The following is a 15,934-nucleotide window of genomic DNA, read 5'->3' on the forward strand; positions in this document are numbered from 1 at the left end:
ATGTATATGCACCCCCGGAGAGTAGGAAATGTTTTTTCAAGACCTTATTTGATCTTATTGCATTAGAAACAGAAGGTATTTTGATTTGTGGATTTGTGGATTTGTGCACCATGGATTAGACACTACAAGTACTCGTAACCACAAAATACACCTATCAAGGTTTATTAATACCACACTGCAAGAAATGGGAATGTTTGATGTTTGGAAGGATCTACATCCTTTTGAAAGGGATTATACACATTACTCAGGAGCCCACTTGGTCTGTTCTAGAATTGATTATTTTCTTTTTAATATTATTGATAAACGTAGGGTAGAAAAATGTGAAATTGGGGTGGTGAGCGTCTCAGATCATAGTCCCATATCGGTGACAATATTCTTAAACAAAAGAAAACAAAATACTCTATGGAGATTAAACGTTAGTATTCTAAATAATAAGACAGTAGTGGAACAAATAAGGGCAGAAATTAAGAAGTACCTAGAGGAAAATAACAATGGAGAAGTGGATCCTGCCATATTGTGGGATGCCTTTAAAGCAGTTCTGCGCAGAAAACGGATTGCCTTAACTTCAATACAGAAGAAGAACAAAATAGCCAGATATAATCAGCAAGTGGGAAAGCTGAAGGAATTAGAAGGACAACATAAAACCCCAAAGTCCTCCTACAAATTAAAAAAGTAAGGGAGGAAATAGATGGCATTCTCAGAGATGAGATAGAAAAGAGAGCTAGATTTTTAAAACAGACATATTATGAATCTGGCCCAAAGGCCACTAAATTGCTGGCAAGACGATTGTGCAAACAACAATCTAATCATACAAACAATAAGATACGAAATCCTGAAACCCAACAGCTGCTGTATGATCCGGAAGAAATATTAAATGTGTTTGAGGATTATTACAAAAAGCTGTATTCAAAACCCCCTTCAGCAGATGAAGACACTATTAGACACTTTCTTGACACACTTGATCTGCCATCTATTGGTGAGATGCAGAATAACATCCTTACCACTGACATAACACAGGAAGAAATACAGGCTGCAATAAGTAGACTGAAGACTAATAAATCGGCAGGTAGTGATGGGTTTCCATCTGAATAGTATCGAATATTTACAAGTGAATTAACACCTCTACTTACTTACTCATCTTATAATTGGACGCTGAAGGAGGGGAAGGCCCCCCCATCATGGCGAGAGGCAATTATGTCACTTATCCCAAAAGAGGGCAAAGATACAGAACAATGCAATAACTTTAGACCAATCTCAATCCTAAATGTTGATTATAAAATTTATACTTATACTTCTACTCTGTAGAAGATTTGAGACCTTCATACCAGACATCACTGATGAGGACCAAACTGGTTTTGTTAAAGGGCGCCAAACCCAAGATAATATTAGGAGAACACTGCATATCATAGACCATGTACAAAAAAGGGGACTAAAGCTAAAATAATAGGCTTACATGCTGAAAAGGCCTTTGACAGCGTCAGTTGGGCATTTTTATATCTAGTACTCAAAAAATTTGGCTTAAACGAAAAATCAATCCAGAACATTAAAATTATATATCAAGACCCAACTGCTAGGATTAAGGTAAATGGACAGCTATCAAAAATGATAACATTAGAAAGGGGCACTAGACAAGGCTGTTGCTTGAGCCCTTCACTCTTCGCCCTTTATATCGAACCCTTAGCACAGGCAATTTGCCAGAATACTAACCTGGAGGGATTAGAGATTAGGAATAAAAAACATAGAGTAAAATTAGCCTCTTCACGGACAACGTGGTAATTTTCTTATAAAACCCAGATAAAGGATTCCCCCTGCTGATGAATTTTCTTAAGGTTTATGGTCACTATTCAGGGTATAAAATGAATATTGCAAAAACTCAGATACTTACATTTAACTACTCCCCACCACAAAAAATTCGAGATACATACAGCCTAAACTGGAACTGTAAAACCATGAAATATCTTGGAGTTACAGTAACAAAGAGGCTTGACAAACTATATGAAGCCAACTATAATGTGATGGAGCTAAACATTCAAAAAGATATGCAAAGGTGGTCGACTTTTCCCCTTGACTTTAGCTCCAGAATTAAGGTTGTTAAGATGAATATTGTACCAAGGTCTTAACCAATAATGATACCTCAAAACAAATATATCTCCTGGGACAAAAGCATATCAAGGTTCATTTGTAACGGCAAAAAACCCAGAACAAGATATAAAACTTGCAAGGAGTAGGGGTGGAATGTCCTTGCCAAATTTGCAAGAATATTTTTATGCAGCACAGCTGAAACCTGTAGCATGTTGGTGCATACCTGAGTATGAAGCAAGGCGGAAAGATATGGAAATGGAAGTTACAGATTTACAAATTCCAATTTTGTTGGGTAAGAACAAACAGAAATGATAAAAAGGACAATAGATCAAAGAGCATCGATACCAAGAGGCGAAGCTCAATAGAACGCCCCATAGCAACAGACTCGCCCATGGTTTCGTCCTACCGCCGCCATTTTGGACTGTCAGCAGACCGCAGCAGACCTGCTTGCATACAAAAACACACAGACAAACTGAGGTATATCGCTATTAATTATGCTTACAATGCTACTCACCTCGTGATAGCTTGGTCACAGCTGCTTTTTCACATTTTTGTAAAGCAAAATATAGACTTTAAAAAAAACAAAACGAGGAAAAATGGCCTAGACGGCATCTCTACATATTACGTCCACTTATGAGAAGATTAACTTAATTACTCCTTCAAAATCACCCCATAAGCCAATCTACCAAAAAAAAAAAAAAAAAATCAATATTTTAACTAGAAACACATTATTGCCGATGTCACATAGTCAGGAATAAAGATTTATTTACAGTTTGTACAGTAAGGGGACAGTAATAATAATAATAATAATAATAATAATAACAATATATAGGCTATTTTAATATGATATATTTTAATGCTAAAGCAGTAATCACTCCTGATATAAATGGTTGAAGAGGCCATATATTATACATAGAAATATATATGTATATATATATATATATATATATATATATATATATATATAAGTGTTATCTTCTCTCCAAAACTGGCATATTAAATTGATATTAAAACACTTTAAAACTTACACCTCATGAATTCTTACCTGTCGGGATCCTTTGGGAAACAGTGAAAGGCCAGGTGCGGGGTGTTCCACTGATAGTTGTTGCAGTTAATTGCACAACACTGTTTTCTTTTACTTTTTTTCTCTTCTCTTTCTTGACATCTTGCATGTTGTCTGGGTGCAACAGTCCAAGCTCAACAGTCCAAAATGGCGGCAGCGCTACCGCAGCTCCCCTAGTGGCTGTTGGCAAAAATTCAACGAAGCTTCGCCTCTTGGTATCCATGCTCTTTGAATAGATCCAATAATAAATTTTTCACTGGAAATTTTGGAAAAGATAATGAGGAAATACAAATTACAAGCAGAGAGAAAAATATTAAATTGGGTGGCATATGATCCAAAGTTTCTACCAGGTCTGAATGACTCAAGGTTTAAACAATGGACAGAGAAAGGAATTAATGCGCTCTGCACCATTTTTAAACAGGGGAAGTATATGAGTTTTCAAGAATTAAAAGAGAAATTTGGATTAGAAAAACAAGATTTTTTCAGATATTTACAAATTCGAGATTACGTTATGAAAGAGATTAGAATTGATTCTAAAACTGAATTGAATGGCATTATCCAAATTATAGTGGATGCATATCATCAGGGTAAATCTAGGGTCATCTCAGCCTTTTATAAAGCCCTCCAGGATAATAGAGAAAACTCAACACTATACCTCGAAAGCAAATGGGAATCAGAGTTAGATATTGACATTTTGGAGGATGATTGGTACGAAATGTGCATGACACAATGCACTACCACCAGCTCACAGACATGGAGGGAATATGGTTGGAAGAACCTCACTAGGTTCTTCATAACACCTCAGATCAAGAGCAGACAATTAAAGACCCAACAACCATGCTGGAGGCTCTGTGGTAACCAAGAGGGCAACCATACACATGTCTTCTGGTGCTGCTGTAAATTAAAACCTTTTTGGAATATTGTAAATACAACTATTAATGACATATTGGATCATGATATCCCACATAACTGTGTTGTCATGTACCTGGGAAAAATTGACGATGCAGTGCAAAAAGAAGACAGGTATCTGGTTAAAATTTTACTTACTGCCAGCAAAAAGGCCATAACTAGGAACTGGCATAAAGTGGAAATACCGAACAAGGAGCAATGGTTTGAGATCATCCTGGATATTCACTCAATGGAAAAGTTGACTTAGCAACTAAAACTCAAGGCACATATATTTGACAAAAACTGGAGGAAATGGACCACTTACATGGAAAGTGATACCAACAATTAACTGGACTAATTGGAAAGAACTGAGAAGAAAAACCACACACGTTGGAGATGCTCCTCTGTATTCTTGTTTATCACCGATTGTGATTGTCAACAAAATTGAAAATAAAATAAAAATGCTACATGAGGTCTCTGCCAGAGCCAATGACTAGACAGAGCATTTGTCATAATATGCTGGTCCCACCCTTGACACCACCCACAGCACGCACTGCAACATCTATGTACACATACAGTATAGCATTTAAGTGAATTCCTACTACTTCTGCTTAGATTTCTCCAAACTGTCTCATGTGATGTAAGGTGATGTTTGTGAAGGAATAGAGAGAGATACAGGCGATTGTAAAACTGGAGTCAAATCTACAGAGCTGTAAACAAACAAACATGGAAGCACATAAAGAGCAGCCAGACAGTCATACAAACAGCAGCTCTCTGATGATTCATGTATTACTGTGTGCGTGGTGAAACAGCAGTGTGACCTAACACACTACAGCCTGGCTCCATGGAGTAACACAGGCCAAGTACAAGTCCTAACAAGGGAATGAAAGATCCAGAGAGCAAACACTCTGCCTGTGTCATATCACATCACAGTGCAACACACCCTCTGCTTTCAAACAACGCCTTTCACACACTCTGACAAACAGTGTGAAGTGTGAATTCATATCCAGTGTGATGAAGCCTTACTGTCCAGCCGGGTCTCCTTTCCATCCACTGTGCAGATCTTGGTGTAGGAGTCTTCGATTGTGGGGTCGTAGTCTGACACAAAGTAGGACTGTGGGACACACTCAGTGTTAATAACAAAGCACTTCTGTGGGTACACTTCATACTGCAGCTGTTTGCCTGCTGTCAACAGGCTGCTAAATCTCTATAATAGCTTGTCTTGCAATTCTCCCAACAAATACCTGGCTCCATCTTCTGTCTGTCTGTCTGTCTGTCTGTTGTTACTGCTAATGACTAAGTAAAACCCGGTGTACGTGCCTTCAGCAGTGCGACACATGAATATTCCAGTAAGGATCATGGATGTATTACAAGAACTGGATACAGTACTGAAGGCAGGCCCTTATTCATTCCTATGAAAGCCGCTCAGTGCCAGAGCCAAAAAAGCTCTATTTTCGCGGTTTGAAATTACCTGTATCTTCTGCATTGCTGGCCCATGAAGCAAGTGCACTAGAGACTTGCAGTGGCTGAGCACAGCCAAGCGTGACCGAGCAACTACCTTCTGCCAGCCAAACACCGAACTTCTGTTTTTTGGGCAAAGTGACCTCAGGTTACAGACAAGGATGGTGTAGTTCCACTTTTGACCACTAAGTAAAATTTGCTTCAAAGCCCAGCGCTGTTCCTATAGGCCTCGTTAAGGATAGCCTTGTTTCCAAATACGTTCCTGTAACCGGAGATAGGACGTAACTAAGTACATTTACTCAAGTACTACAATTTTAAAAATTAAATCACCCTTTTTTCTTGAGAACTGGGGCAAATCATGTCCTACCAAAAAAAAAAAAAAAAAAAACCTTACAATTTTAACTTATCAACATACTAATTCAGTTTCTGGGGTGAATTGTTACTTTCAAAGGATTTATAGGCATGAAAAAATATGATTTATAAAATATTTTGATTTTTTTTTCCTAAACTTGCCTTGTGTCAGAAAACAGCTCGTCCTAGACAAGAATTCAAAACATCAAACAATCAGACTTTGTGTTAGAAGCCTTCAAAATGGTAAAATTAAGAGTACATACTAATAACAATGGTGTAAAAATGTACTGCAATCATCTTTGCCTTAAAACATTTTTTTATGAAGATGTTGGCCCTTTAAATATGAGTTGCAGATTTTTGTCAACTTTGTCAGAAACGAGTTAGCTATATCACAAGGACTCCTGTCTCACTGTTTCTTCCTGTTTTCAAAAAGGTGTGAATGATGCTCAAGCTTTCTATTTTATGATATATTCATCAACTAATATTGTTATCAGGTGTGCCTCAACCATAACAGGTCAACTCTGTAGGCCTTCAAAATCCAAACCAAATAAGAATTATGGTTTAAAAATGAGTATTTTGATTAGCATTAAGAGAAATCTGAGCAACTTTTGAAAAATAAAACAGCTTCTCACTATGACTGCTGTGAAAATACTAAATATATACTTTTTTGTAAACTCCGTTAGACATCGGCTTTGTCAGGTCTTACCTCTGACACCCATCATGTATGCTATTCAAGAAAAAAAATCAATCACTGAGGTTGGCCCATTACAAGTTTTAAAAGTCAAGACTGTGATCTTTTAAAATACATTTTCCCAACCCCATAGAATAGTAAAAATGGGCTACTGGAACAAGACATAGATGGATGAGAGTAGAGAATATGGAACTGTTGGAATGCTACTATACAAGTAACCCCAGCAAGAGGGGTTACACGCAGAGAAAGTACAATATATGGATGCTTCGAAACTCAACATTTAAACTGACAAAGAAACAACTTAAAGCCCAGTGAGGAAAAGCCAGAGCCAAGGCAAAGACCTGCTCCTCCCGTGCTGGGCTCCAGTAACCAGTTGGCCGTGTTCACAGGCTGCTGCGCAAAGTAAACTATGCGGAGCGTGTCGGTGCCGGCGCCCCCGTCTACCTGGTGGCTGTGCTGGAGTATCTGACCGCTGAGATCCTGGAGTTGGCTGGAAACGCTGCCCGCGACAACAAGAAGACCCATATCATCCCCGTCACCTGCAGCTGGCTGTCCGCAACAACAAGGAGCTCAACAAGCTGCTGGGCAGAGTCACCATCATAAAGTTAAGAAACGGCTCTATTGAACTTTTAACGCGTCTATATTAGCCTACACATTTAAACAACTGGTGTGATGATGCGTTGCACTGACAGGAGATGCCTGGTACGTGCTGTCACTCATGAACGGTCAAACGAATATTAGCCTACCGTTTTAAAGTCTAGAGCGCGAAAATAGGACAATGCCTGTTTTATTATGATGATTATTATTATTATTACCGCAGTAATACCGGTTACCGTGGTATTTTTGCCCACGGTTATCATACCATCAAAATCTCAGTACAAGTGAAACAGACGCTCTCAAGCAATGACGGAGGTGTCATCCAACCTATTGTGAGTTGATGTACCATCACATCGATCTTGGATTTATATTTTGAGGGCTCAAAAACTCCATTGTGTTGCTTTAAAGTTTTTTTGTTTTGTTTTGCTTTTTACAATGGTGCTAATGGGATACAGTTAATGTGGTAAAAGATATTTTGCACCATGAGTTAAATCGTATACACAGTTAGTGACCTCCCGCTGGTTTGGGTATTAGAGTGTCTAACATAAAACTGTACTGAGGTGATATAAAGAGCACTTCCTGGTTCAGAGTTCGTCTCCTTGCCTTATTCTAGCAATTGAGAAACCAAAGCTCACCACAGTGTATTTCAATAGTTTAATGAAATTAACATAAAATATTGTAAAATATCTACTCGATAATTTATGTTTTTATGACATAAAATTAAATGCTTAAACAACAACAAAATAAGATATGTTATAATGACATAAAACTCCTGACAGACATGGGTCACGTGACATTTATTCTGTCTGGTGTCTCAGTTTGTGCCTCTCTTGTTCTATCATCAGATTCATGTCACAGAGCTAAGAATGTATTCTCTAATCTCTAAAGACCTGTCAAAACTCAGATGGTGGTTTAACGACACTGATTGCTGCTCTGTAGGTATTTCAGAATCCTTGTAGACTCTACGAATAAAAACTGATTTTGTCCACTCATTCATTTAACTGCTTATACAGGTACAGGGTTGCAGGGCGGCTGGAGCCTATCCCTGCTGGTATTATGCAAGAGGCAGCGTACACCCTGGACAGGTTGCCAGACTATCACAGGGCTGACACATAGAGACAGACAAAGATTCATGCTCACATTCACACCTACAGGCAAAGTAGAATCACCAATTAACCTAACGTGCATGTCTCTGGACTGTGTGAGGAAGCTGGAGAAAACCCACGCTGACATGGTGAGAACATGCAAACTCCATACAGAAGGGGCCCAGCCGGCCAGCAGGTTAGGACCTGTAACCCCCTTCCAGAGAGGCGACAGTGCTATCCACTAGGGGTGTAACGATACATCGATCCACATCGATACATCAATTCATTGATTAACGATCCGTTTATATCAATGCGAAATGAAAACATCGATCCATATCGTCATCTTAAAGATACACATTTATTTTGAAATTCACATAGCATGTCTGTGTCACCATTTCTGGGCAAGCGTGCCTCGACTCAAACAACAAACAGAGCTCAGAAATAAAATGGTCAAATCATATTCTAGTTGTTTTTGTGAGTTGATGTAAATGATTGTGTTAAATGGGCATATGATATCGCGTCATATCGATCACAGGCTCCTGAATTGAATTGAATCAAAATCATATCGTGACAGACTGTGTGATATCGGCAAACATCGTATCGTCATACAAACAAATCGATATATCGTATCGCTGGTGATTTATACCCCTACTATCCACTGCACCACTGCACAATGAAGTTACAAAGTGCCAAGGGCAGGATCTACAGCAATGACATCAGAATGCAATTCAGACTAGATAAGTGTGGTCAGATGGTGTCCAAGAGAGGGAAGACAATCAGATCTGATTCCTCTTGTCAATACTGGCAGTACTTGCAGCCCAATCAGGTTGCACAGATGGTCCAGCTCCTCCAGGATGGCACATCCATACGTGCAGTCACAAGAAGGTTTGCTGTGTCTCCCAGCACTGTCTCAACAGCATGGAGAAGATACCAGGAGACCGGCTATTACACGAGGAGAGCTGGACAGGGCCATGGAAGGGCATCAATCCAATAGCAGGACCAGTATCTGCTCCTTTGTGTGAGGAGGAACAAGTGGACTACTGCCAGAGCCCTACAAAATGACCTCCACCAGGCTACTGGTGTGCAAGTTTCTTACCAAACTGTCAGAAATGGACTCCATGAGGGTGACATGAGGGCCCAGCATCCTCTAGTGGTAACTGTGCTCTCAGCCCAGCACCGCGCAGCTTGATTGGCATTCGCAAGACAACCCCAGAATTGGCGGGTCTGCCATTGGCGCCCCGTTCTCTTCACAGATGAGAGCAGGTTCACACTGAGCACATGTGACAGGTGTGAAAGAGTCTGGAGACACCGTGGTGAATGTAATGCTGCCTGTAACATCATCCAGCATGACCGGGTTAGCGGTGGGTCAGTGATGGTCTGGGAAGGCATATCCTTGGAGGGTCCCACAGATCTCCATGTCATAGCCAACGGTACCCTGACTGCTGTTAGGTGCCAGGATGAAATTCTCAGAGCAATTGTCAGACCTTACGCTGATGCAGTGTGCCCTGGGTTCCTCCTGGTGCAGGACATGCTTGGCCTCATGTGGCCAGAGGGTGAAGGCAGTTCCTGGATGACGAAGGCACTGATGCCATTGACTGGCTCTATTATTCCTCTGACCTAAATCCAGTTGAGCACCAATGGGACATTAAGTACTGTTGCATTTGATGCCACCAAGTACCACTACAGACTGTCCAGGAGCTCACTGATGCCCTGGTGGCTTGATGATTTTAGTTTCCATTGAGCGTTGTTACATCATTTTGTTCTCAACAAATTATACAATGTACAGTACAGGCTAAAAGTTTGTACACACCTTCTCATTCAATGCGTTTTCTTTATTTTCATGACTATTTACATTGTAGATTCTCACTGAAGGCATCAAAACTATGAATGAACACATGTGGAGTTATGTACTTAACAAAAAAAGGTGAAATAACTGAAAACATGTTTTATATTCTAGTTTCTTCAAAATAGCCACCCTTTGCTCTGATTACTGCTTTGCACACTCTTGGCATTCTCTCCATGAGCTTCAAGAGGTAGTCACCTGAAATGGTTTTCCAACAGTCTTGAAGGAGTTCCCAGAGGTGTTTAGCACTTGTTGGCCCCTTTGCCTTCACTCTGCGGTCCAGCTCACCCCAAACCATCTCGATTGGGTACAGGTCCGGTGACTGTGGAGGCCAGGTCATCTGCCGCAGCACTCCATCACTCTCCTTCTTGGTCAAATAGCCCTTACACAGCCTGGAGGTGTGTTTGGGGTCATTGTCCTGTTGAAAAATAAATGATTGTCCAACTAAGCATAAGCGGATGGGATGGCCATGTCGCTGCAGGATGCTGTGGTAGCCATGCTGGTTCAGTGTGCCTTCAATTTTGAATAAATCCCCAACAGTGTCACCAGCAAAACACCCCCACACCATCACACCTCCTCCTCCATGCTTCACAGTGGGAACCAGGCATGTGGAATCCATCCTTTTCTGCGTCTCACAAAGACACGGCGGTTGGAACCAAAGATCTCAAATTTGGACTCATCAGACCAAAGCACAGATTTCCACTGGTCTAATGTCCATTCCTTGTGTTTCTTGGCCCAAACAAATCTCTTCTGCTTGTTGCCTCTCCTTAGCAGTGGTTTCCTAACAGCTATTTGACCATGAAGGCCTGATTCGCGCAGTCTCCTCTTAACAGTTGTTCTAGAGATGGGTCTGCTGCTAGAACTCTGTGTGGCATTCATCTGGTCTCTGATCTGAGCTGCTGTTAACTTGCGATTTCTGAGGCTGGTGACTCGGATGAACTTATCCTCAGAAGCATAGGTGACTCTTGGTCTTCCTTTCCTGGGTCGGTCCTCATGTGTGCCAGTTTCGTTGTAGCGCTTGATGGTTTTTGCGACTCCACTTGGGGACACATTTAAAGTTTTTGCAATTTTCCGGACTGACTGACCTTCATTTCTTAAAGTAATGATGGCCACTCGTTTTTCTTTAGTTAGCTGATTGATTCTTGCCATAATATGAATTTTAAGAGTTGTCCAGTAGGGCTGTCGGCTGTGAATTAACCTGACTTCTGCACAACACAACTGATGGTCCCAACCCCATTGATAAAGCAAGAAATTCCACTAATTAACCCTGATAAGGCACACCTGTGAAGTGGAAACCATTTCAGGTGACTACCTCTTGAAGCTCATGGAGAGAATGCCAAGAGTGTGCAAAGCAGTAATCAGAGCAAAGGGTGGCTATTTTGAAGAAACTAGAATATAAAACATGTTTTCAGTTATTTCACCTTTTTTTGTTAAGTACATAACTCCACGTGTTCATTCATAGTTTTGATGCCTTCAGTGAGAATCTACAATGTAAATAGTCATGAAAATAAAGAAAACGCATTGAATGAGAAGGTGTGTCCAAACTTTTGGCCTGTACTGTACATCAGTAAAGATTTTCAACTTGAATAATTCATTCATCAAGATGTGATGTATGATTTAAGTGTTCCCTTAATTTTTTGAGCAGTGTATATTACCTCTGGGGTTGCAACAGTATGAGATTTTCACAGTACGATAACTATCTCAGAAAATATTGTGGTATCACTGTATTAAAGAATAATTACTATTATCAGTCACAATGATCCTTAAAGGAAGGGAAAGCCAGATTTATTAATGGCTGAACAAACGTTTTATTATTAGAACTGACACTCAAAACCATTTTTTAATGCAAGTATGTGTGAAAAGTCTCTCTTCTGAAAATAACAAAAATAAAGGTGAGATTCTCTGTCGAGTTATACATGGTATTATTTAGTTATTACCTATTTATTATCAAACAATTATACACCCCACTATTAGCATGTTATTATTGAGCTGTAATGTGGTGGTCATCAACCACCAAAACATAAAAAAATACTGAAACAGTCCTCGAACTGACCGGTCAGGGTCGGATAACAAATCAAAAACTCTTGCTCTGGTTAGGTTCGGGCTTGACCCACTGTGCGTAACAGCAGCCTTTTGATGGTCATTTACACACTGTCCATAACAATAACTATGTCAAGTAACAAACTGCTTCGGTCTTCGGTCAGGTTTGGACGCTATGTGCACATTGGGGCGCAGAGAGCAGAAGAGAATTGTAAATGCACAACCATGTAGAGATGGAAATGACATGCCATCGTGTAAATAAGATGAATAACATATGGCTATTTAGTTTGTTTAATAAAAGGACAAGGTATAGACCTGTTCTATAGGAAAGGTAACCTTAAATGACTTCTGTTGTGATCTGGCACTATATAGACAGTAAAATTCAATAAAATTAACTTGATCTTCAAGGGGGGGGCAGTTTTTGAAATCTGTATTGTATAAATCTGTATGTTTTACTTTTACTTAAGTAAATTTTGACTGAAGTATTGTACTTTGCCACATTTGAAATCACATCCGTTACTAAGTAAAGGAAAAAAAAAAGTTCTTGGCTAAATGGAAACCAAAAGGGTGAATCTCGGAAATCTTGCGTGGAATTGACCCAGAAAAAGCGGCCATTGCCGGCGAGTTACTGGAGAGAGAGAGATGGAGGATGGTGGGAGTGCTTCGGCAGAAGCACAAGCAGACGCAGCAGTTGAAATGAACGAAGAAAGGAACGAAATGAAAGAAAACCCTGTGTGCACAGTGCCGTTTATAATTGTCGGTCAGAAAAATGCGGCCTGAGCCACGCTCTTGTGTGCTCAACTGTGTCTGTGTGTGTGTGTGTGTGTGTGTGTGTGTGTGTGTGTGTGTGTGCGCGCGCACGTGTCTGTGTGTGTGTACGCATCGGGGCTGAACTCCGCCGTGTGCGATACAGAGAGCAGAGGAGGATTGTAAAGGTGTGACCATGTAGAGACAGAAATGACATGCCGTCGTGTAAACAATATAAGTCATCACGTTATAAAGTGAAACGTTTCACCGTATAACACTATAAATAGTATATTGCTGTGTTATTATATGAAGCGTCTGTTGCTCAAAATAATAGAACTTTAGTTTACGAAGAGATAAGACGGGGCCCTCTCCTCTTATTCACAAGTGTGTGAATTGACCTGGATATGAAGCATCCGTAGCACCAAATAATATAACGGTGGTTTCTAAAGAGCAAAAAAAAAATTAAAAATAAATCAGCAGCAGCGGTCATATTTCAGCAGCGGAGCACCACCGCTGCTAGTTGCATATAAGGGAAACACTGTTGCTCAATGGATTTGTTCTGTTTTGGAATACACAGTATTCTTCCAAATTAGTGTTAGTGTATTTTAATATTCAGAATTTCGCTTCAACAAGCTCTCTCTTTTTTGACCATACACCTGTTTGCATCTCTGAGAATAATGCCCAACAACATTGCTCAAAAAGTTGCTCTGTGTATCATCAGTCTAACAGTTGTGTGTCAGAATGAATGAGGGCTGCGCAATATTACACAAAACTGACAATGCGATGATTTTGTATACTGCGATATGTATTGCAATATACAGTGTATTGCAATATCTTGAATAGCTCTATTTGGAAAGAAGTCATCATTTGGGATTTGGAAAGGCTGTATTTGCATGAAATATACATTTTACAATCAAACTGTCATGGAAATTGAGAACTTCATAACCTAAAGTATTAACTAGCAAAATAAGTATGGCATATTGCCTTAGGTTAGGTTAGGTTCTTTAACCTAACCTAACCTAAGGCAATATGCCATACTTATTTGACACATGTTTGACTAATATTATATTGATATGATGAACTTATACTGTGAGTCTCACAATGTGACTATTGCACAAGAACACATTGTGTTGGTGATGCTCTAATGATATTGTGCAACCCTAAATTGAATTGAATTCTATGGTTCATCATAGAAAAATAACCAGTTTTTGGATTGGATTTATGACCCCTGGATCATTTTTTCACTGCATAGGAGTGACCCCCATCAAGTTGTTGTTGGAAGTAACTATGTAACTTCCACTTTAAGTACATTTTAAACGAACTACATTTTAATTTCACTTGACTAGATTTTTAGATGGGTAGCTTTACTTGTCCTTAAGTAGAATTTCATCAAAGTAAAGGTACTTTTACTTGAGTAGAATTTTTCAGTACTGTTTCCACCTCTGAGTACTGTTATTAAATTTTGAATGTCACTGTTGCCTGTATAGCTGATGCTTTGACTTATCTTGCATGTAGCTAGAGAAAAAGATCAGTTTCCTGTTCTTTCTGTGATATTTTTTTAACTTTCAAGTGCTAATCAATGACAGGTGAGCACTTTGACCTCTAAACAACCACACAAATGTTCAGAGGCGCAGTTAAATAATCCATCACAATGAACATCATGTCTGCATGCATACTTTTCTCCAGACTGTCACTGTGTAGCTACAACCATGCAACATAACTTTTGTAGACATGATGTTCACAATGAGCTTCTGTAAGCAAGTTTCTGGTTAATTTTCATGTATAGGATGGAAATGGAAACCAATGTTGCTGAGAAAGACAGTGTGAGATGTTTAAACATCTAACACACTGACACGAAGTTTGGAAAATCATGCAAAGATTTAAAGGTTCAGTGTGTAAGATTTAAGGGGATTTGGTGGTGTCTAGTGGTGAATTGGAGATTGCAAGCAGCTGAAACTTATCCTGGTTAGAATTCCTCCAGTGTTCATTGTTCAGTAGGTTTTTAGCAGGAGCTGAATTATCCACAGAGATTTCTTCCTCTCAAAAATAAACAGACCCAGTGATTTAAACTGGTAAAAGCACTGAATAAAGCAGTTTCACATTACAAACCAGTGTTTTTTGATACTGCTTGTCACAGATATGCTCCTAACTATGTTGACTTATATGAAAATGCAAATAGCCCCTATCTAGAGCCAGCGTTCAGTTTGTCCGTTCTGGGCTACTGTAGAACCATGGCAGTGAACATGGTGGTCTCCATAAATGAGGAGCCGCTCCCTGCCGCTTGTTATATTACATAAACTTAAATCACTGAAGTCAACAGGCTTATTTGGGACATACCTTGATATGGGACAGGCTTTAATTCCTTTCACACAAAAGTGTTGCTCAGCAAAGATGGGAAATACAGTAATTTTAAAAATTTAAACCAGTATTAATATTACCTGTAAAAAAAAAGGCTTTGAATAACATATCAATTGTGATTATTCATTTGATCACATCACATCAGAGAGAGTCACTCATTTTTCGGCATCCGATGATTACCCAGTACCCGGTACCCAGTACCCAGAATACCAACACAACAGCACTCTCTGCTGTTAAAAAAATTATATTACAACTTGGATTAAAATTTATGAAAACCACAAACTCTTTTGATCAGTGGAACCGTATGGACTAAAGGAATATGAATAACTTACTGGGTGGTCAAGAAATGGACCTATATTTTGACTTTATGACCACCTCAGAGGTAGGGATAATGTATACAAAAAAATCTGGGTTGCCAGGTTTGAAAAATGCCCCTCACTTTGCTTTGCTTTGCCAATTTAGGTCTTTGGTTCATCAGGACGACCTCTGCAATAAACAGTTTGACCACTTACCTTCTGGAAAGGAGCTGAAGAGAATCTGGACCAGAATATAGGCCTATTAATAACCTATTTATTAATAACCTATTCACATGTAGCCCACTATTCCAGACTTGATCAGCCCTGTTATTTACTTTTTGTTCCTCTAATGAGATTGAGCAAGTGAGAAACCTCTGACTAATAACTTCACTATTAATGACTCACCAGCTAGAGGGATTTTTCACAACCTGA

General features: G+C 39.5%; 2 protein-coding genes across 6 annotated transcripts in view; one reads left to right on the plus strand and one right to left on the minus strand.

Moving 5' to 3' along the window:
* Positions 1-15,934, plus strand: part of LOC125878876 (uncharacterized) — a 189,120-nt gene that overhangs the window by 75,049 nt on the left and 98,137 nt on the right. The gene's annotated exons all lie outside the window — the stretch shown is intronic.
* The window catches only part of rras (RAS related), a 51,899-nt gene that overhangs the window by 35,041 nt on the left and 924 nt on the right, over positions 1-15,934 (minus strand). For both annotated transcript variants that reach the window (XM_049560352.1, XM_049560353.1), the window contains exon 2: positions 5,060-5,147. In XM_049560352.1, the coding sequence (XP_049416309.1) occupies positions 5,060-5,147 (88 nt within the window). The remainder of the gene's footprint in view (positions 1-5,059; positions 5,148-15,934) is intronic.

Source organism: Epinephelus fuscoguttatus, linkage group LG19 (genome assembly GCF_011397635.1).
Source record: "Epinephelus fuscoguttatus linkage group LG19, E.fuscoguttatus.final_Chr_v1".
Classification (NCBI taxonomy): Eukaryota; Metazoa; Chordata; class Actinopteri; order Perciformes; family Serranidae; genus Epinephelus; species Epinephelus fuscoguttatus.